The 24,117-nt window shown below is 37.1% G+C and overlaps 1 protein-coding gene across 1 annotated transcript; it reads right to left on the bottom strand.

The window, feature by feature from the left end:
- Positions 1 to 2,498: 2,498 nt before the first annotated feature.
- On the bottom strand, positions 2,499 to 11,926 carry LOC127733451 (neuronal acetylcholine receptor subunit alpha-10-like). The gene is made up of 6 exons (XM_052242810.1): positions 11,885 to 11,926; positions 11,142 to 11,186; positions 6,449 to 6,558; positions 4,718 to 5,253; positions 3,910 to 4,097; positions 2,499 to 2,667 (listed from the first exon to the last, which is right to left on the bottom strand). The coding sequence occupies exons 1-6, from the start codon at positions 11,924 to 11,926 to the stop codon at positions 2,512 to 2,514; spliced, it is 1,077 nt and encodes a 358-aa protein (XP_052098770.1). The 3' UTR covers positions 2,499 to 2,511.
- Positions 11,927 to 24,117: the final 12,191 nt, after the last annotated feature.

Genomic DNA, 24,117 nt, shown 5'->3' on the forward strand with positions numbered 1-24,117 from the left:
ATGTCCTATGCTGTCTGTCGTTAATGGAAGATGTTCGTTGCTATTCTGCGGTTTACATGTATCGACTATTATTTTATTTATTTTTGCGTTTCTCTGTATTGAGTGTTCTTGTGTGTGTTTGTGCTGTATTTCTGTCACGTAGTGTTGTCATTTTAGCGATATTTTTTAACATTGCCATATAAGCTGGAGGTTTGGCTAGCCATAAAACCAGGTTCAACCCACTATTTTTTCTTAAAATGTCCTGTACCAAGTCAGGATATGGCAGTGGTTATCAAATAGTTCGTTTCTATGTATGTTGGCGTTTGTTTTTGTTGCACTTCAGTGTTTCTGTTGTTCCTTTGTTTTCCTCTTAGTAGATGTGTTTCCCTCGGTTTAAGTTTGTAACCCGGATTTGTTTTCTCTCAATCGATTTATGACTTTTGAACAGCGGTATACAACTGTTGCCTTTATTTAACTTTTTGATTGATAGCAATTTCACCGTTTGAAGATCTCTTTGTTTGTGATTCTATATGAAATCATTTAGTTAGTGCACAGGTGCATGAATCAAACATACCGTACACGAACTGAGTCGAGACGGCCTTTAAATTCTCAATATAGATTTGCGTTTCTGTTTGTTAATGTAGTTGGGTTTTTTGTTTTGTTTTTTTATATATATATATAAACAATTCTTATGTATAAACAGAGTTTTGAATCATTAAAATACTATCTATGAACGACTTTCTTAAACACATGTTACTGATGTTGGTTATATATGTTAACATATCAAAATTGTGTTGATTTCTCAATGTAGTTCCAGCATGATTTTGAAATTATTTACTTAGTAGTTAAGTAAAATATTCCATGATTACAGAAGATTTTTTCTTGAAAAGATGAGTGAGCTGGGCACCCTTCTAACGTTTTTTTTTTAACCAACAACTGAAGATTGTTTTCTAGGTATGCATTCTTTGAAAGTAAACTGAAAAATATTAAAAAATAATTATTTACGATTTTATTACCGAAGAAAAAACCACCAATGTCTCGAATTGTTAAATAAAAAAGAAAGAACAATTGTTTTATAATTATAGTAAATTGCACTGACACTCTTCTTGAAAAAGTTTACGAGCGTATTTTATAATGTGACCCTTTCTTCCTACTTTTATTATTGGTAAAATGAGGTTGACTTTGTATGTTAAAATGGTTCTTATTTTTTCATGTTTTCTAAAAGCATGCTAGAAAATTTTAACCAATTCATTCAATATAGTATTAATAATGTAGCATGCGAAAATCAGATAGATTAGACATTTGCTTTAATTAAATTTTTGCTTCTTTTTACCTTTGCGATTTCAGAGGAAATACATCTAAATTACAACCGTTCGTGCAACGGTTACTTGCAACGGTTGTTTTAAAGCATAATCGAGTACACACAATACTGTTTGCTATAAATACGAAAAATATCAACGTGAAATTAATATCAAGTTGTAGCTAAAAATCCTCCTAATACTTTTGATAATGATTCATAACACATACGTTGACATTAAGTGTATACATCAATTATTTTCAAAAGTTCAATGACGGCTCGCAGTTCGTTCTACGGTTGGTACGTTAGCAAATCGGGAACGTTAGGCTAAGGTTGCGTAGCCAACTATGAATCTTTTTAATCTATAGACCATTAATAATTAAACTAACAAGTGAAAATCGTCAAAACGTTTACCTCTGACCAGTCACACATTTCTTAAACAGTCATATATGTTAATCGTTCACGAAAGTGTATGCAATATTTATCTTTTCTCTAACTTTTGGTAATTTAACCCTTTCTTATCCATTGTTTAAAAAAAAATTTTAATCAACGTGTGGTTGCTGATAATCTCAGTACATGATTGATTAAGTTAATAGGTTATAAAATTTATCAGCTCTCAGGATGAATCCAAATGTTCTTACAGGTCTTAGAGAAACTGACCACTTTATAAAAACTTTTAGTACGCGGAAATTATAGTTAGACCTTCATATATTGTTGTTCAAGTTGTTTGCTATTACATATGAATATATATTTCATTAAATGCAATGTGCTTGATTAAAATTTGTCTTTTATTTGTGTTTGCTTCAATTCGATCCAGAGATGCATAAATGAAGTTTTGTGAATCAATGAGTTTCGTAAGTGTATGACGTAGAAATCAGAAGTGTGACGGAGATTTTGATTTTGTTTTTTTTCTTCAAAAATGAAAATTTATTTGATAACCATCCAAGAAACAGATCCTTACAGAGTTACTCGTGGATTATCGGATTTCTCCAATCTCGATAGTTAAATTATCGAATTTCAAAGTCCTCGCCGCGAGGCTCTGACTTCGATAATTTAACTATCTCGATTAGGTAAATCCGATAATCCACTGGTATCAATGTAAGAATCTATTTTTATCACAACTAGAATTTTATCATGAAACATGAACATAACATGTGTTTTATTTGAATTTATATGTCTATATGAATTCCTTCGCATTTTTATCACATAAATAGACCTGTTGTTGTCGTGAATTGTCATGACGTTATTTGACCAAATACACAACCGCATCCTACAGTTACAGTGAATACAAATAAAATAATGCCAAGTCTGTCTAGTGCAACAGAAAAACACTTCCATAAAGCCGTATTAGTCGGTTCTTTGTCTTTCTCGACTATATCTTCAACATGGTTCTGAAAAATGATTTAAGAAAAGAACTTAAGGTGCATATCAATTATATGATAAATTTAAAGTTTAAAGTAGAAATAAACAGTCTTTCTTTTATACCTAATTATTATCCTTTAAGAGTTGCCATGCTATGCATCATATGCCATGCTTATCCACTTCAAAACATTGTGGCATGAACGGAATTATAAAACTTTTAACCAGACGGTATTTCAACATTTACTTGGACATCTCCATTAACTTTTGCTACACATCAGGTTGCATACGATATACACGCCATCACTAAATTATAAGTAAACAAGTTTACTTAGTTCTGGTAGGTTTCCTTATGATGTTGATTAGATTCTACTGGCCCAAGTGGGAGAAAGAATCCAGAATGCCTTACGAGGAGGAGAAGAACTTGTAAACGGAGTTTAACACTATGGGTAATCGAGACCCGTTCGATGACTTATATTGCTAAAAGATCACGATGATACACTTTGTTGGATAAGCGCGAGGGCTGGAGGCTGTGTTACTGACTCTTCCTGTATTGGTATACGCAGACGTGTCGCTGGTATAGGTCACTTTTTTAAATGTCAAATATATCTATATATGGGGTTTCATTTCAAAGAGATAATATAACAATGGGTTGAAATATATATATATCAATGGGTCATAAATATTCATCTTCCGTTAACTTGTCTGTAAAACTATGTACTTATCTTTATTATCTTATTTATTATGAAAGATTCATGTCATTAAAATCTAATTAAGATGCCAAGAGTAAAACAACAAAAATACCGAACTCCAAGGAAAATTCAAAACGGAAAGTCCTTTATCAAATGACAAAATCAAAAGCTCAAACACATGAAACGAATGGAAAACAATTGTCATATTCCTGACTTGGTACATGCATTTCCTTATGTAGAAAATGGTGAATTAAACCTGGTCCATTATATTGACAACAACGTGTGAGCAAAACAAACTGACATAATGGGTAAAATGTCAAAAATTGTGTTACATATGTCTGAAAACTGGGATACACATTAATGAGTGATAATTTCCTATGAAATACACGTATAAGAAGGGATTTTCGAATAAATCAATACTTGAATTTCGGGTGGTTTTTAAACTCCAGCCGGATGTATGTACTTAATCCTCCCTTAATAAAAATCACACCAAAAACTAAACAAAAAACTGACGAAATCTTAATACTGCGAGGCACTCCGTACCTTTTTAGACATATTAAAGTTGTAATAAACAAGGGTTACCTTTTTGCAACATTTTGATGAAATGTATCCCGGAATCTGAACCATTGTTATTGAACACAATGGTACGATAATATACTTTGTCATCCACAATGGCACAGACTTCTCTCCGCGGTGATAAATATTGATAACAGCTACCTGTATCATTGTGGAAACGGCAGACATCCCAAGAATAAAATTGAAGAAAAACACTGAAAAATTGACGAAAAATTTGTTATGTCATTGATTTTGTTTTAATTTCCTGTTATGTTTTGGAAGAATACACAGTAATATAGTCAACTAACAGTTTATAGTTTATTAACAACACTAGTTGAATCATAATATAAGCAACATATGAGATATTTGAGAAGTGACATATACTCTTTTGAGACCCTATTGTGTGCGTCAAAATGGCTTTCTTGATTAAGCTTTATCTGGGACGCTCAAAGCCAAAAATTAAAAAGCCAACAATGTATAAGCACCTTAACACATGAAGAGCTATATGTCTAAAGCGGACATAAAACAAACTACTGAACCTAGAAAAAATACAACAAAAATAACCTATTGTTAGCTGAAGCGACACCACCTTCAAAATATTGTAACTACTGTTCACAACTATTTAGGTCAAAGGTCGAATATGGTTACTTATCAAGTCAGAAATTCAATACAATAATGAAGTTGAACTTCAATTAAAATGGTTATAACAATACTACAACATACACTTTGCATTTGCATTAGTAAGCTGAAATTTTAGATATACTTTTATAAGATTGACTTCAGTATTCAATCACTATTATGATAAAAATGTGGTGATCAAATTTGAATTACTTACTTAACCAAGGCGTTGCATCAGCTGATGGTGGTAACTTGTCTGCTACAAGTAACTGGAAAACTGACAATGACAGCATAATTGTGATAACTAATGACGCCTTTTCGCCGGACTCCACTGGTAGGTAATAGCCTAGGATAGCCAACACTGTAATAATCACTGACGGTATAATTATATTCGTTACATAATATGCCGGTTTACGTTGTAAGTGAATGTAAAATGTAATATCTGGATACGGTTCCGGACAGCATCCGTATGTTGCAACATGTCTTTCAACTTCAACATTTGAAATTATCCATTCAACATTCTTCTTCATAGATGATAAATCACCAGGATTATTCCTTGGTTGAATGTCAAGCTGCAACCCATGGTATACCCATGAACCAAAGACTAGAGGACACATCTGAGAATCAAAGGGAAAGCTTGTAACGTCTATAGGACAAATGGATTCGATGAGCGTTGGGAAGTTGTAATAGACTGTTCCATCTTGATAGACAATAGCTTTATAACTTTTCATACCGGAAAGTTCTATGGTGATACTTTAAAAAGAGAAAAAAGAAATCGGTAAAAATGTAGCTATATAATGCATTTTACTTATTTCTGTCTTTCTTAACATGTTCAATTCTTTTTCAATACGCTTGTAATTTTTCACGCTATAGTACATGCGTGACTTGTGTTTGAAAGATGTAATCAACTATGCAACATTGTTTCGAGGCCAGATTTTTTGCCGTTATCAAACACATCAGTCTAAGTCTCGTCCTTTATCTAAGTCAGCCCACTTTATAGAACGTGTCTTTTTGGTTTAAATTTAGCTTATTTGTTCTAGTCTTGATTATTTATCAAATATAGCCAGTTGAAGTTAGCAAACAAAAATCAGTCAATCAAAAGTTGAAATATTAATGTCAAATCAGCAACACCACCTTAAACTAACCTGTATTTGATAGTCCATGGCCTTTTTTATCTTTTTATTATTTGAGCGTCACTGATGAGTCTTTTGTAGACTGCCGTACAAAATGTGTATGAGTTTATTTTCATTGGATTTCGGTGTACCATTAAGATTTATCATTATATACGTCATTGCGTGATGCGTATTCACTTGAAAACTTATTATCGTATTTTATAGGAGTAACGTGACGGGTGTCATATTTGGAACATGATCTGCTCCTTCCGGAGCACCTGATATCAAACGTCGGTTTTTGGTGGTGTTCTTGATGCTCTTTAGTTTTTTATGAAATGTTTTGTAGACTAGTTTTTCTTTTATCGTGTTTCTGTTTATTTTTGACATGGCGTTGTCAGTTTCCATTCGCATTATGAGCTAAGAATGTCTCCTTGGTATCTCTTTTCCTTTTTAGAAACGCGAATTGTATACAACATTCAGTATAACATGATTATATCTCTACATATTTCCGATTTGGAAAGGATGGACAATTGAACATCTAGTGGGATTTTTCTTTCAACCATATTGAGAGCAACACCATTTTAATATGCTAAATTCAGTGAGTAACAGAATTCTCAAAGGGACACATTATTCCGAGCTGACATCTTTAATATGATTTTTATATTGGGATGACACCCCTCAGATATGAGAAGCTTATATCTAAGTGTTGTGACCGTTGATGACCACAAATAAAGCGGTTTCTCAAAGAAATAAAACCATTTACCTCTTCTGTCATCCTTCCTTACTACTCATGCATATCTTATGAGATCTTAATTAGATATATAAAAAAATTATACCTGTCAAAAAGTGTAACATCTGGCACCCAGATCCTTTTAATCGGCACAATAATATATTGCGTATTATTGAAGTCGCTAGGATTCCATTGTAATAAACAGTCATTCCATTTCTGAAAATAAAATATCTGATTTCAAAAATGTGTATAATGTTTACAGAAAGTAATGCCTGGTTGTATAATGGTATAATGTTTACAGAAAGTGATGCCTGATTGTATTATGTTTACAGAAAGTGATGTCTGGTGTGTATAATGTTTACATAAAGTGATGCCTGGTTGTATAATGTTTACAGAAAGTGATGCCTGGTTGTATAATGTTTACAAAAAGTGATGCCTGGTTGTACAATGTTTACAGAAAGTGATGCCTGGTGTGTATAATGTTTACAGAAAGTGATGCCTGGTTGTATTATGTTTACAGAAAGTGATGCCTGGTGTGTATAATGTTTACAGAAAGTGATGCCTGGTTGTATAATGTTTTACAGAAAGTGATACCTGGTTGTATAAATAAATGTTTAACGTGCAACAATAGGCGTGAAATCACTAAATTGATTAATATTGATGCATTATGATTTACACTTGATGTGACAGATAAACTTTTTCTCGCAGACATCAAAGAAAAATAACAAGGAGGATGACGAGTGGCTATTCAACGTCTGGTGGCAAAACAAATGCATATTCAGGACGAGAACATGATAATGTGATATGCATATAAACCCTTTTTTATACTAGACCGACACGCTGCGCTGGATTCCTAACGTGCTAATTCACAAGGTTACAGTACTCAAAATTCCCCTAGAAGTGGAGTGCAGTGCTCTTTATAATATAACTCAGATTTGAATTTTAAACTCATATGGTCTTACAGTATTTAATTTTTTTCTTGATTTTCAACCCGAAAATATGATGGGTTAGTTTTTTTTTCTCATTTATAATGCAGAGTTTAGCATTCAGTGTTTTTGTCATGTGTTTGCACGTCTATCTTAATCATGTTATGATGTTCTTCGTTACAGTATTGTTCTATTGAAAATTAATTTCAAATGGTTTTTGTGAAGTAAATCTCTTTGGTATTTATTTTTACTAAATATTATCAAATTTCCAAAACACAAGAAAACAAATTATTAAGCCAATGAATTTTGCGTTTAAACAAACGATTCAGTTCATGATATGTCTTGTTTTAATTATCAAACCACTTTGAAGTGTAATATTTGACAAACAAATTTTAATTAAGGACTTTCCATTGAATTAGTGACATGAAATTATGGAATTTGTCTTGGGATTTACGCTTATGTGCATAAACCTAACGAAAATAAGGTTCAATAAACTTTGTGATTAATGTCAATTAAAAACAATATATTTAATTATACAATATACCGCATGACACTGTACAGAAGTAGTATTTAAAATATCTATTTAACAACTTAAAGAATTTTTGTTTACTTTTATTAAACTAAACTAATCATTTTTAGGTAGTTACTACAATTGAATAAAAGAACCGCGAACTTAAATGTAATTGATTGACAGGCTGGGCAAAAAATTGATCGCATAAAACTATACCAGTATAACAATAAATAATAATTGTGCTTTTGTGTAATTTTATCTTTGTGTCGAGTTTTTAATGAAAGTTGAATTTCCCACAAACATTATGAGTGAAAAGGCAAATATAATGAGTAAATAATCCATAATTTTAAGAATTTTAAGCCATATGATATATAACAACGAGCTGTTTGTTTAAAGTTTAGTATTCTAACAATATTCAAGACCAAAAGGCGAATCAACTGGTATTCTAATGATCTAACTAAGTATAACTATAAAAAGATTAGGCGAATATGCCAATGAGATAGCAACCCCAAAACAAACTAGATCCAGTGAATTGAATGGAGATTCATAATTAGAAAACAAGATAAAATTATATAAAATGTTACAATTGCTAATTTTACATCTTATTGATGGGACACGTGCTTAACGTGGACTTTGGTGAATAGTTGTCTCATTGGCAGTAAAACCATATCTCCTTACTTTTATATTAGAAATAGCGATCGCTTTGGCATAAGTTTTTAGCAAAAACTGAAAACAATAAATAACTGATAAAAACTGTGGACCTGTTGTGAATACTGTTTTGTATACTAGTAATATAAATAATTATAAATATATTTTCTTTTTATATGTTTGACTTATAACCTGACGAACCAACTGGAATTGTTTGGGTTTTTTTTTTAATTTTTTGTTCTATTATTAAATTATTTTATTCTATTTTTGTTGGGAGGGTGTGACTCTATTTTTCTTTCTTTTGTTTCTCTACTAACAATGTAAACGGACATGTATGACAGTAATCTCAATGTGCATGAGAACAAATTGATTTAAACATCTTCCGTTAGTTTTTTTCTTTGTTATTTTACATTTGTTATGTTTGGGTTTTTTGTACCTTGCTATGCGGTATGGGTTTTGCTCATTGTTGAAGGCCGTACGGTGACCCAATAGTTGCGAACTTCTATGTCATTCGGTCTTTAGTCAAACGTTGTCTAATTGGCAATCATATCAAATCTTCTTACTTTTATATTTCTCACGTATCGCGGAGAAGCCAAATACATAATAGAGTTATCAATGTGACCATCAAAAATGTAAAGCGCATAAACAGGACCACCTGAACGGTCAAAGGTCAACTTAGCCTGTCTGAGGTGAGGGAGTAACATCCTTAGTTCTAAGGCAATAAAATTATTCACAAACTTACATATTACAGCAATAATATATAAGGTAAATCATACCACTTTCAAAGAAGTAGCAAAATGTTTGATAATCTTCACTTCTCTTTTTGATGTTTTTCTTCATAGTCCTTGCTTCAATTTGTTGCACTACATTTTAGATTGTTTCGTTTTCAATGTTCTTCTACTTTTGTATTGATTTGGCCTTCCAACTATTTTGATTCGAGCGCCACTGATGACACTAATTAATGTAGACGAAACATGTATATTTTAAAAAACATAAGCCATCTTTGGTGAGTTTTTATTAGGGTATTAGCTGTATGTTATTGCTAGGAACAGATTGACCGAAATGATTAGAATGACTTATATAACTACATTTGAAAAAGGAGAAGATTGCGTACTTATATGCATAACTAGATTGACCAAGTACTAGATAATGTTAAGGTGTCTGCAACACATATAATACTTTTTAATTGTCTTAATCTCCTTTTTCTTTGGTCGGTTATTAAAGCATTTCAGTGTTTATGGTAGAACTTTGTTAATCTCTCTTCAAATTAACACATTGTCAGACTTGGGACAATTTAGGGCTTGATATACATGTAAGGTGTAGAAACTTGTCAATTATAGGTCATCGTATGTTAACTTCTTGAAATGCCATTTTTGAATTAAGCAGTGTTGTTGAGTAACTTTTACATTTTAAACTTTGACTTGTCAGCAACTCAAAGAACAAAATTGTACTTTATAATACTAGAACTCTTGATTCACATCATCGACATTATCAGAATAAATCATAAGTGTACTTTATTTTGATTTTTTTTACGTTATTGACGTTATTCCATTGACTTATGTGGTCTCATAATTAGAACTGACAAGGTCATTGTTGCTGCTTGAAATTTAAAAAGCATATCTGTATCCGTATGTACATTATTTAACCCTACCTACAGACATATTTTAATATTTAGATAAGTGTGAACTTCAAGGTTTGGCGCCAGCAAACTAGTTTAACCCCGCCACATTCTGAATGTGCGTGTCCCAAGTCAGGAGCCTGTAATTCAGTGGTTGTCGTTTGTTTTCCGTTCATTGTTTTGTACATAAATCAGGCCGTTAGTTTTTTCGTTTGAATTGTTTTACATTTCGGGGTCTTTTATAGCTGACTGTATTGGTTTTGCTCATTGTGGAAAGCCGTACAGTGATCTATAGTTGTTAACTTCTACTTCATTTGGTCTCTGGTGGAGATTTGTCTCATTTGGCAATCAAACCTCTTCTTCTTATTTTTATAATTTTATCATTTATCACATTGTTTTTAGAATCGCGATATGGAGATTATTCAAATTAAGATATTCATCCATTTGTTTAATGTACTGACGTAGATTATCCAACAAACGTACTGTTGGCGTAAAATATAGTCATCTAAACCCAAATATTTTGACAGAACGATAACAATTATAATCAAGTGTGATGTTATTTCCTAATCTTTGAAATAGTCGATCTTATACACTATACCAATCAATAAAACTGGCTTTCAACAACTTCGATATTGAATTTGCATAGTATCAAAAAGTAAAGATTGCAATGATTAAGATTCAAAGCGGTTTCCTTTATGTGCATTTGAAAACAAAGTTTTATTCGTGTATCAAGTGAAGAAACCAAGACCAAATTATCTCCCTTTATTAGAATGGCTGTTTCGATTTCATGAACTTAAATATCTGAAAACACCAATGGTGACTCTTAACAATACATTTTCATGTGTAGCCAGTAGAAATTGCTAGACTTTCCTTCAATGCATCACTAACTGTTAAGTTTACATACTGATGTGAAAAGCGCAATGATTAGATATGCGTATTTTATTGTTTTACCCCTCCATTAATGTGTGTTTAATGAAGTTATTAATTTCACCTAATTATACTTGGCCTAATCGTACAGGCAGTGGAATTAATCGAATCTTTTCACTATTACTACTACTAAATATAAATTATCTAATATAAACTGTTTGTAACTTACCAATCGCACCCATAAGTTTAACTTCACTACTTGGTTTGGTTCATCCTATAAATGAGGAATATAATTCAAGCTTAATGGCGTATAAAATAATTCTGAAAAAAACTTTTCTATTCCAAATATTATGAGATATTATTTTCTTATGTTTTGTGGTCTGACCTCTCACATCATTGTGTTAGAGATGTAGCTCTCATAAAATTTCTCAAAACCTAAAATGTTTAACCCCGCCGCATTTTTGCGCCTGTCCCAAGTCAGGAGCCTCTGGCCTTTGTTAGTCTTGTATGTTTTTTTAATTTAAGTTCATTTATATGTTTTGGAGTTTAGTATGACGTCCATTTTCACTGAACTAGACGTACACATTTTTATTTAGGGGCCAGTTGAGGACCACCTCCGGGTGCGGGATTTTCTCGCTGCGTTGAAGACCCATTGGTGGCCTTCGGCTGTTATCTGCTCTTTGGCCGGGTTGTTGTCTCTTTGACATATTCCCCATTTCCATTTTCAATTTTAATTATTCTGTAAGAGCAGTGAAATATAATTCATCATTTTCGATCCAACATTCGTCTGTTATATGTATATCTGAGACATAATATGATTGTCCAAGATTATATATGATAGTATTGGTGAGCAAATGCATGGAAGTTGTTTAATTTATTGACTTTGAAAAAAACATAATACTTTCAGTTTCATGGACTAACTATCTTAAAAATATTTGTCAATAAAAATGATTTCGCAAGTACCTGTAGTACCTGTATTACTAAGTCATGAATAATTATGGCAGTTGTTTCCATTCGTTCCGTTGGTTGATATAGTCTAAGTAAACGTTTGATTTTGTCAGGTTTTATGGACTTTTCCAACTTTTGAATTAATACATTTTAGTTCGATATTTTTATTTTCGCAAGTGGTTTTAATTACATAAATTCTCGTGCTTTTAAAAATAAGACCAGAATATCACATTTAAGATTATTCAACGAAACGACAAACAATCTAACAATTGTCCTATTAATCTTGATCGCTACAATCTAAATGATGAGAAAACATACCAAACCTATCAGTTGTCTAACAGCCACGCCCATTGTTAGATTTACTTGTGTAATCCCTTCACATACTGGACGAATTCCTGTGTCGTAATCAGTAAATATAGAGTCAGATATTTGCTTTGAAAAACTGCTACAATTCACATCTAAAAATTGTAAAAAAAAGTCACATACAGAATAAATTTATTCAGATGCTTTATCAAATTTAAATTCAGCCCATCATTTTAGTTTCCTCGAAAATATTTAGACTTTTCGATCAGGAGACTTGACATTTCAATTTCCATACAAACTTCAGGTTTAGCGATAAAATAAAGAGAGAAGAAGGATTGGTTGATGAGTAAGTTTTGACGAGTGAAAAACATAATATAATTTTATATATATACCCAAGATTTTGTTTGACTTTTTTAAAAATTATGATGGTGGAATATTAATGAGAAAAAACTTATGTTTGTCTCCTCCGCAGTTTTGCCGAATTTCCGTGGTTGGCGGTCACGTCATTCCATTATGCATGCTGATAGACTTAGGGTCAAACCCTGACCTGCTTTCAAACTGTGTTAAATCTTCGATGTATGCAGTAATGATAAGATACTTGCATAAATTAAACATGGACATACGTGTCTCTCCGGCACAATCGGTGAGGAAATATTTGTCCCTCCGGCAGCAAGAGGGTTGATATCAAAAGAACTCAATCTTCAAAGCGATTCAAAACTTCTAAGGTACTTTATTTTAGATTAAGTCGGTCCATCACTTTAATTGTAGTGTCTCTTTCTCTATGAGTATAATGTAAATATTACTACGACTCATTTATCATATGAAATTTTTATTTGGTTGACAAGTTTTGAGACAAGAAAATAGAAATTAATAGCAGTAATTATATACACTATTCCATATTAATTTCAATTTGTTGGGATAAAGTAAACAATCTAAAATATCATAATTCTCCAGGGTCATTAAAATATTAAATTTATACTAAGATACGATCGGTTTGAGTTCTAGTTATAGACTTCACATATAACCAATTTGTCCAGGTATCTTTTTTTACTCAAACATTGCATGAAATCAAATAATTATTGTTTTAATTTTTTCTAATAGTTCGTTTAGTGTATCTATTCCAATTACTTTATATTAATGTGTTAGATGAAAATAAAAAAAAGGCTTTGTCTTTGCAAAATTTATGATAATATTAAAAGGCAACGCTAAAGATGGAACGTGAATGTGACTTGCAATGACAACTTCTTTAATACTACCATTACAAATCTTAATACAGTAAATTCAAATATTATTGCGTGCATTTATCATTTCGATTTTTTAAGAATTGACAAAAATACGAGATTAAGTATTGCGATTTATGGAAAATTTGCATACAGATAAATATATCAGATATCAGAATGCAAGTTCTTGTTATTGGGATACTCACCCTGCGCAAAAACATGATTAATGCTTGAGTTTCTTGTTTTGCAATTCTTTGTTCGTTGGAGCAATATTCATATTGTCAATTTCCAAATTCCTGTGATACTAACTTCGCACCTCTATTTGCGCATTGTTTTCTTTATTTTGAAACTTTTTGACAAATTAATTGACATGTTTAACACTAATAGTAGATACCTGTACTTCCTGTTGATAGGTTTATTAAACATACTGATTGTAACCAGACTCAAGCTAGCGAACAATAAGCCAGCGAACAATAAGGTGTATCAAGCTAGCGAACAATAAGCCAGCGAACAATAAGAAATACGCGCCAAACTGATCTTGCCTAAAAACCGAAGACTTGCAATAACATGAAACGTTCTTTGAAATCTGATGACAATCATTTCCAGTAGGAAGACGAAATGCAATACATTTTCAAAAAGACTATTAATTGAAAACTGTTTATTTATTTATTTATTTATTTATATATTCAAGACAACATAATTGTTCTTGACCACAGGACATCTCTTGTAGGATTTTCAAAATTCCTTTTAGGTTCTCCTCTCCCTTTTTTGATTACCTTTGAGTAGAAACGGTTTGTCTTTATAATCATGATAATAGTGAATAATTAAAAAAATTAGACCATACTTAACTAGTGTAAAGATAAAATTAAATCCACATGCTTATATTCTTTTTAAAAGAAAACAAAATACCGATTTTGGAACGTAAAGTACAGAATTTTGCAGTCAGAATTATAAGTTGAAATAAAAGCTAATAAATATCCACAGTTTTCGTTAGGAATGATTGAAAACTGGCAATTTATTTATTACATTTCAATAGGAAATGTGTTTTATGTGACAATGACACACGTGATACGATATCTGAATGGATATAAAGATTTTAGCTACTTTAACAGACAAAATTTTCATATCAAAGCTTTTCAAGGAGGCATATTTAAAAAAAAAATCGGGAAACAGACGGAAAAACCGAAATCAGAAGAACAATTTCTTTACACTGATTTAAATTAACAAGAACAGGATGCAATCACAACAATACAAACTATTTCATTTTAACATTGGAATTATAATCGGGGAAAGGGTCCAAAGTTGGGGTAGGGTGACCCAACCCCCTCCCTTCTTTAATTCATAAAAAAGTCCCTACGGCAAAGCTTTTGTCCACACTAGGTACAAATGATAGGCAATTGCCTAAGGTTGCCTGGACCCAAAGACCCAGGTGGGTAAAGTTACGGAACTTTTTTAATTGAGGTCCAAAGTTGGGGTAGGGTGACCCAACCCCCTCCCTTCTTTAATTCATAACAAAGTCCCTACGGCAAAGCTTTTGTCCACACTAGGTACAAATGATAGGCAATTGCCTAAGGTTGCCTGGACCCAAAGACCCAGGTGGGTAAAGTTACGGAACTTTTTTAATTGAGGTCCAAAGTTGGGGTAGGGTGACCCAACCCCCTCCCTTCTTTAATTCATAAAAAAGTCCCTACGGCAAAGCTTTTGTCCACACTAGGTACAAATGATAGGCAATTGCCTAAGGTTGCCTGGACCTAAAGACCCAGGTGGGTAAAGTTACGGAACTTTTTAAATTGAGGTCCAAAGTTGGGGTAGGGTGACCCAACCCCCTCCCTTCTTTAATTCATAAAAAAGTCCCTACGGCAAAGCTTTTGTCCACACTAGGTACAAATGATAGGCAATTGCCTAAGGTTGCCTGGACCCAACGACCCAGGTGGGTAAAGTTACGGAACTTTTTTAATTGAGGTCCAAAGTTGAGGTAGGGTGACCCATCCCCCTCCCTTCTTTAATTCATAAAAAAGTCCCTACGGCAAAGCTTTTGTCCACACTAGGTACAAATGATAGGCAATTGCCTAAGGTTGCCTGGACCCAACGACCCAGGTGGGTAAAGTTACGGAACTTTTTTAATTGAGGTCCAAAGTTGAGGTAGGGTGACCCAACCCCCTCCCTTCTTTAATTCATAAAAAAGTCCCTACGGCAAAGCTTTTGTCCACACTAGGTACAAATGATAGGCAATTGCCTAAGGTTGCCTGGACCCAAAGACCCAGGTGGGTAAAGTTACGGAACTTTTTTAATTGAGGTCCAAAGTTGGGGTAGGGTGACCCAACCCCCTCCCTTCTTTAATTCATAAAAAAGTCCCTACGGCAAAGCTTTTGTCCACACTAGGTACAAATGATAGGCAATTGCCTAAGGTTGCCTGGACCCAAAGACCCAGGTGGGTAAAGTTACGGAACTTTTTTAATTGAGGTCCAAAGTTGGGGTAGGGTGACCCATCCCCCTCCCTTCTTTAATTCATAAAAAAGTCCCTACGGCAAAGCTTTTGTCCACACTAGGTACAAATGATAGGCAATTGCCTAAGGTTGCCTGGACCCAAAGACCCAGGTGGGTAAAGTTACGGAACTTTTTAAATTGAGGTCCAAAGTTGGGGTAGGGTGACCCAACCCCCTCCCTTCTTTAATTCATAAAAAAGTCCCTACGGCAAAGCTTTTGTCCACACTAGGTACAAATGATAGGCAATTGCCTAAGGTTGCCTGGACCCAACGACCCAGGTGGGTAAAGTTACGGAACTTTTTTAATTGAGGTCCAAAGTTGAGGTAGGGTGACCCAACCCCCTCCCTTCTTTAATTCATTAAAAAGTCCCTACGGCAAAGCTTTTGTCCACACTAGGTACAAATGATAGGCAATTGCCTAAGGTTGCCTGGACCCAAAGACCCAGGTGGGTAAAGTTACGGAACTTTTTTAATTGAGGTCCAAAGTTGGGGTAGGGTGACCCAACCCCCTCCCTTCTTTAATTCATAAAAAAGTCCCTACGGCAAAGCTTTTGTCCACACTAGGTACAAATGATAGGCAATTGCCTAAGGTTGCCTGGACCCAAAGACCCAGGTGGGTAAAGTTACGGAACTTTTTTAATTGAGGTCCAAAGTTGGGGTAGGGTGACCCATCCCCCTCCCTTCTTTAATTCATAAAAAAAGTCCCTACGGCAAAGCTTTTGTCCACACTAGGTACAAATGATAGGCAATTGCCTAAGGTTGCCTGGACCCAAAGACCCAGGTGAGTAAAGTTACGGAACTTTTTTAATTGAGGTCCAAAGTTGGGGTAGGGTGACCCATCCCCCTCCCTTCTTTAATTCATAAAAAAGTCCCTACGGCAAAGCTTTTGTCCACACTAGGTACAAATGATAGGCAATTACCTAAGGTTGCCTGGACCCAAAGACCCAGGTGGGTAAAGTTACGGAACTTTTTTAATTGAGGTCCAAAGTTGGGGTAGGGTGACCCATCCCCCTCCCTTCTTTAATTCATAAAAAAAGTCCCTACGGCAAAGCTTTTGTCCACACTAGGTACAAATGATAGGCAATTGCCTAAGGTTGCCTGGACCCAAAGACCCAGGTGGGTAAAGTTACGGAACTTTTTTAATTGAGGTCCAAAGTTGGGGTAGGGTGACCCATCCCCCTCCCTTCTTTAATTCATAAAAAAGTCCCTACGGCAAAGCTTTTGTCCACACTAGGTACAAATGATAGGCAATTGCCTAAGGTTGCCTGGACCCAAAGACCCAGGTGGGTAAAGTTACGGAACTTTTTTAATTGAGGTCCAAAGTTGGGGTAGGGTGACCCATCCCCCTCCCTTCTTTAATTCATAAAAAAGTCCCTACGGCAAAGCTTTTGTCCACACTAGGTACAAATGATAGGCAATTGCCTAAGGTTGCCTGGACCCAAAGACCCAGGTGGGTAAAGTTACGGAACTTTTTTAATTGAGGTCCAAAGTTGGGGTAGGGTGACCCATCCCCCTCCCTTCTTTAATTCATAAAAAAGTCCCTACGGCAAAGCTTTTGTCCACACTAGGTACAAATGATAGGCAATTGCCTAAGGTTGCCTGGACCCAAAGACCCAGGTGGGTAAAGTTACGGAACTTTTTTAATTGAGGTCCAAAGTTGGGGTAGGGTGACCCATCCCCCTCCCTTCTTTAATTCATAAAAAAGTCCCTACGGCAAAGCTTTTGTCCACACTAGGTACAAATGATAGGCAATTGCCTAAGGTTGCCTGGACCCAAAGACCCAGGTGGGTAAAGTTACGGAACTTTTTTAATTGAGGTCCAAAGTTGGGGTAGGGTGACCCATCCCCCTCCCTTCTTTAATTCATAAAAAAAGTCCCTACGGCAAAGCTTTTGTCCACACTAGGTACAAATGATAGGCAATTGCCTAAGGTTGCCTGGACCCAAAGACCCAGGTGGGTAAAGTTACGGAACTTTTTTAATTGAGGTCCAAAGTTGGGGTAGGGTGACCCATCCCCCTCCCTTCTTTAATTCATAAAAAAGTCCCTACGGCAAAGCTTTTGTCCACACTAGGTACAAATGATAGGCAATTGCCTAAGGTTGCCTGGACCCAAAGACCCAGGTGGGTAAAGTTACGGAACTTTTTTAATTGAGGTCCAAAGTTGGGGTAGGGTGACCCATCCCCCTCCCTTCTTTAATTCATAAAAAAGTCCCTACGGCAAAGCTTTTGTCCACACTAGGTACAAATGATAGGCAATTGCCTAAGGTTGCCTGGACCCAAAGACCCAGGTGGGTAAAGTTACGGAACTTTTTTAATTGAGGTCCAAAGTTGGGGTAGGGTGACCCATCCCCGTCCCTTCTTTAATTCATAAAAAAGTCCCTACGGCAAAGCTTTTGTCCACACTAGGTACAAATGATAGGCAATTGCCTAAGGTTGCCTGGACCCAAAGACCCAGGTGGGTAAAGTTACGGAACTTTTTTAATTGAGGTCCAAAGTTGGGGTAGGGTGACCCATCCCCCTCCCTTCTTTAATTCATAAAAAAGTCCCTACGGCAAAGCTTTTGTCCACACTAGGTACAAATGATAGGCAATTGCCTAAGGTTGCCTGGACCCAAAGACCCAGGTGGGTAAAGTTACGGAACTTTTTTAATTGAGGTCCAAAGTTGGGGTAGGGTGACCCATCCCCCTCCCTTCTTTAATTCATAAAAAAGTCCCTACGGCAAAGCTTTTGTCCACACTAGGTACAAATGATAGGCAATTGCCTAAGGTTGCCTGGACCCAAAGACCCAGGTGGGTAAAGTTACGGAACTTTTTTAATTGAGGTCCAAAGTTGGGGTAGGGTGACCCATCCCCCTCCCTTCTTTAATTCATAAAAAAGTCCCTACGGCAAAGCTTTTGTCCACACTAGGTACAAATGATAGGCAATTGCCTAAGGTTGCCTGGACCCAAAGACCCAGGTGGGTAAAGTTACGGAACTTTTTTAATTGAGGTCCAAAGTTGGGGTAGGGTGACCCATCCCCCTCCCTTCTTTAATTCATAAAAAAGTCCCTACGGCAAAGCTTTTGTCCACACTAGGTACAAATGATAGGCAATTGCCTAAGGTTGCCTGGACCCAAAGACCCAGGTGGGTAAAGTTACGGAACTTTTTTAATTGAGGTCCAAAGTTGGGGTAGGGTGACCCATCCCCCTCCCTTCTTTAATTCATAAAAAAGTCCCTACGGCAAAGCTTTTGTCCACACTAGGTACAAATGATAGGCAATTGCCTAAGGTTGCCTGGACCCAAAGACCCAGGTGGGTAAAGTTACGGAACTTTTTTAATTGAGGTCCAAAGTTGGGGTAGGGTGACCCATCCCCCTCCCTTCTTTAATTCATAAAAAAGTCCCTACGGCAAAGCTTTTGTCCACACTAGGTACAAATGATAGGCAATTGCCTAAGGTTGCCTGGACCCAAAGACCCAGGTGGGTAAAGTTACGGAACTTTTTTAATTGAGGTCCAAAGTTGGGGTAGGGTGACCCATCCCCCTCCCTTCTTTAATTCATAAAAAAAGTCCCTACGGCAAAGCTTTTGTCCACACTAGGTACAAATGATAGGCAATTGCCTAAGGTTGCCTGGACCCAAAGACCCAGGTGGGTAAAGTTACGGAACTTTTTTAATTGAGGTCCAAAGTTGGGGTAGGGTGACCCATCCCCCTCCCTTCTTTAATTCATAAAAAAGTCCCTACGGCAAAGCTTTTGTCCACACTAGGTACAAATGATAGGCAATTGCCTAAGGTTGCCTGGACCCAAAGACCCAGGTGGGTAAAGTTACGGAACTTTTTTAATTGAGGTCCAAAGTTGGGGTAGGGTGACCCATCCCCCTCCCTTCTTTAATTCATAAAAAAGTCCCTACGGCAAAGCTTTTGTCCACACTAGGTACAAATGATAGGCAATTGCCTAAGGTTGCCTGGACCCAAAGACCCAGGTGGGTAAAGTTACGGAACTTTTTTAATTGAGGTCCAAAGTTGGGGTAGGGTGACCCATCCCCCTCCCTTCTTTAATTCATAAAAAAGTCCCTACGGCAAAGCTTTTGTCCACACTAGGTACAAATGATAGGCAATTGCCTAAGGTTGCCTGGACCCAAAGACCCAGGTGGGTAAAGTTACGGAACTTTTTTAATTGAGGTCCAAAGTTGGGGTAGGGTGACCCATCCCCCTCCCTTCTTTAATTCATAAAAAAGTCCCTACGGCAAAGCTTTTGTCCACACTAGGTACAAATGATAGGCAATTGCCTAAGGTTGCCTGGACCCAAAGACCCAGGTGGGTAAAGTTACGGAACTTTTTTAATTGAGGTCCAAAGTTGGGGTAGGGTGACCCATCCCCCTCCCTTCTTTAATTCATAAAAAAGTCCCTACGGCAAAGCTTTTGTCCACACTAGGTACAAATGATAGGCAATTGCCTAAGGTTGCCTGGACCCAAAGACCCAGGTGGGTAAAGTTACGGAACTTTTTTAATTGAGGTCCAAAGTTGGGGTAGGGTGACCCATCCCCCTCCCTTCTTTAATTCATAAAAAAGTCCCTACGGCAAAGCTTTTGTCCACACTAGGTACAAATGATAGGCAATTGCCTAAGGTTGCCTGGACCCAAAGACCCAGGTGGGTAAAGTTACGGAACTTTTTTAATTGAGGTCCAAAGTTGGGGTAGGGTGACCCATCCCCCTCCCTTCTTTAATTCATAAAAAAGTCCCTACGGCAAAGCTTTTGTCCACACTAGGTACAAATGATAGGCAATTGCCTAAGGTTGCCTGGACCCAAAGACCCAGGTGGGTAAAGTTACGGAACTTTTTTAATTGAGGTCCAAAGTTGGGGTAGGGTGACCCATCCCCCTCCCTTCTTTAATTCATAAAAAAAGTCCCTACGGCAAAGCTTTTGTCCACACTAGGTACAAATGATAGGCAATTGCCTAAGGTTGCCTGGACCCAAAGACCCAGGTGGGTAAAGTTACGGAACTTTTTTAATTGAGGTCCAAAGTTGGGGTAGGGTGACCCATCCCCCTCCCTTCTTTAATTCATAAAAAAAGTCCCTACGGCAAAGCTTTTGTCCACACTAGGTACAAATGATAGGCAATTGCCTAAGGTTGCCTGGACCCAAAGACCCAGGTGGGTAAAGTTACGGAACTTTTTTAATTGAGGTCCAAAGTTGGGGTAGGGTGACCCATCCCCCTCCCTTCTTTAATTCATAAAAAAGTCCCTACGGCAAAGCTTTTGTCCACACTAGGTACAAATGATAGGCAATTGCCTAAGGTTGCCTGGACCCAAAGACCCAGGTGGGTAAAGTTACGGAACTTTTTTAATTGAGGTCCAAAGTTGGGGTAGGGTGACCCATCCCCCTCCCTTCTTTAATTCATAAAAAAGTCCCTACGGCAAAGCTTTTGTCCACACTAGGTACAAATGATAGGCAATTGCCTAAGGTTGCCTGGACCCAAAGACCCAGGTGGGTAAAGTTACGGAACTTTTTTAATTGAGGTCCAAAGTTGGGGTAGGGTGACCCATCCCCCTCCCTTCTTTAATTCATAAAAAAGTCCCTACGGCAAAGCTTTTGTCCACACTAGGTACAAATGATAGGCAATTGCCTAAGGTTGCCTGGACCCAAAGACCCAGGTGGGTAAAGTTACGGAACTTTTTTAATTGAGGTCCAAAGTTGGGGTAGGGTGACCCATCCCCCTCCCTTCTTTAATTCATAAAAAAGTCCCTACGGCAAAGCTTTTGTCCACACTAGGTACAAATGATAGGCAATTGCCTAAGGTTGCCTGGACCCAAAGACCCAGGTGGGTAAAGTTACGGAACTTTTTTAATTGAGGTCCAAAGTTGGGGTAGGGTGACCCATCCCCCTCCCTTCTTTAATTCATAAAAAAGTCCCTACGGCAAAGCTTTTGTCCACACTAGGTACAAATGATAGGCAATTGCCTAAGGTTGCCTGGACCCAAAGACCCAGGTGGGTAAAGTTACGGAACTTTTTTAATTGAGGTCCAAAGTTGGGGTAGGGTGACCCATCCCCCTCCCTTCTTTAATTCATAAAAAAGTCCCTACGGCAAAGCTTTTGTCCACACTAGGTACAAATGATAGGCAATTGCCTAAGGTTGCCTGGACCCAAAGACCCAGGTGGGTAAAGTTACGGAACTTTTTTAATTGAGGTCCAAAGTTGGGGTAGGGTGACCCATCCCCCTCCCTTCTTTAATTCATAAAAAAGTCCCTACGGCAAAGCTTTTGTCCACACTAGGTACAAATGATAGGCAATTGCCTAAGGTTGCCTGGACCCAAAGACCCAGGTGGGTAAAGTTACGGAACTTTTTTAATTGAGGTCCAAAGTTGGGGTAGGGTGACCCATCCCCCTCCCTTCTTTAATTCATAAAAAAAGTCCCTACGGCAAAGCTTTTGTCCACACTAGGTACAAATGATAGGCAATTGCCTAAGGTTGCCTGGACCCAAAGACCCAGGTGGGTAAAGTTACGGAACTTTTTTAATTGAGGTCCAAAGTTGGGGTAGGGTGACCCATCCCCCTCCCTTCTTTAATTCATAAAAAAAGTCCCTACGGCAAAGCTTTTGTCCACACTAGGTACAAATGATAGGCAATTGCCTAAGGTTGCCTGGACCCAAAGACCCAGGTGGGTAAAGTTACGGAACTTTTTTAATTGAGGTCCAAAGTTGGGGTAGGGTGACCCATCCCCCTCCCTTCTTTAATTCATAAAAAAGTCCCTACGGCAAAGCTTTTGTCCACACTAGGTACAAATGATAGGCAATTGCCTAAGGTTGCCTGGACCCAAAGACCCAGGTGGGTAAAGTTACGGAACTTTTTTAATTGAGGTCCAAAGTTGGGGTAGGGTGACCCATCCCCCTCCCTTCTTTAATTCATAAAAAAGTCCCTACGGCAAAGCTTTTGTCCACACTAGGTACAAATGATAGGCAATTGCCTAAGGTTGCCTGGACCCAAAGACCCAGGTGGGTAAAGTTACGGAACTTTTTTAATTGAGGTCCAAAGTTGGGGTAGGGTGACCCATCCCCCTCCCTTCTTTAATTCATAAAAAAGTCCCTACGGCAAAGCTTTTGTCCACACTAGGTACAAATGATAGGCAATTGCCTAAGGTTGCCTGGACCCAAAGACCCAGGTGGGTAAAGTTACGGAACTTTTTTAATTGAGGTCCAAAGTTGGGGTAGGGTGACCCATCCCCCTCCCTTCTTTAATTCATAAAAAAGTCCCTACGGCAAAGCTTTTGTCCACACTAGGTACAAATGATAGGCAATTGCCTAAGGTTGCCTGGACCCAAAGACCCAGGTGGGTAAAGTTACGGAACTTTTTTAATTGAGGTCCAAAGTTGGGGTAGGGTGACCCATCCCCCTCCCTTCTTTAATTCATAAAAAAGTCCCTACGGCAAAGCTTTTGTCCACACTAGGTACAAATGATAGGCAATTGCCTAAGGTTGCCTGGACCCAAAGACCCAGGTGGGTAAAGTTACGGAACTTTTTTAATTGAGGTCCAAAGTTGGGGTAGGGTGACCCATCCCCCTCCCTTCTTTAATTCATAAAAAAGTCCCTACGGCAAAGCTTTTGTCCACACTAGGTACAAATGATAGGCAATTGCCTAAGGTTGCCTGGACCCAAAGACCCAGGTGGGTAAAGTTACGGAACTTTTTTAATTGAGGTCCAAAGTTGGGGTAGGGTGACCCATCCCCCTCCCTTCTTTAATTCATAAAAAAGTCCCTACGGCAAAGCTTTTGTCCACACTAGGTACAAATGATAGGCAATTGCCTAAGGTTGCCTGGACCCAAAGACCCAGGTGGGTAAAGTTACGGAACTTTTTTAATTGAGGTCCAAAGTTGGGGTAGGGTGACCCATCCCCCTCCCTTCTTTAATTCATAAAAAAAGTCCCTACGGCAAAGCTTTTGTCCACACTAGGTACAAATGATAGGCAATTGCCTAAGGTTGCCTGGACCCAAAGACCCAGGTGGGTAAAGTTACGGAACTTTTTTAATTGAGGTCCAAAGTTGGGGTAGGGTGACCCATCCCCCTCCCTTCTTTAATTCATAAAAAAGTCCCTACGGCAAAGCTTTTGTCCACACTAGGTACAAATGATAGGCAATTGCCTAAGGTTGCCTGGACCCAAAGACCCAGGTGGGTAAAGTTACGGAACTTTTTTAATTGAGGTCCAAAGTTGGGGTAGGGTGACCCATCCCCCTCCCTTCTTTAATTCATAAAAAAGTCCCTACGGCAAAGCTTTTGTCC

The sequence above is a fragment of the Mytilus californianus genome, unplaced genomic scaffold (genome assembly GCF_021869535.1).
Source record: "Mytilus californianus isolate M0D057914Y unplaced genomic scaffold, xbMytCali1.0.p SCAF_3, whole genome shotgun sequence".
NCBI lineage: Eukaryota > Metazoa > Mollusca > Bivalvia > Mytilida > Mytilidae > Mytilus > Mytilus californianus.

What these genes read in the sequence shown, in the direction of transcription:
- LOC127733451 (XM_052242810.1), bottom strand. Translation starts at nt 11,926, where the DNA reads ATGGAAACAACTGCCATAATTATTCATGACTTAGTAATACAG. An exon ending in GATGTTACACTTTTTGACAG is followed by an intron (nt 5,254 to 6,448) that starts GTATAATTTTTT and finishes CTCTTTTTAAAG; the next exon opens with TATCACCATAGAACTTTCCG. An exon ending in TGATGCAACGCCTTGGTTAA is followed by an intron (nt 4,098 to 4,717) that starts GTAAGTAATTCA and finishes TCAATTTTTCAG; the next exon opens with TGTTTTTCTTCAATTTTATT.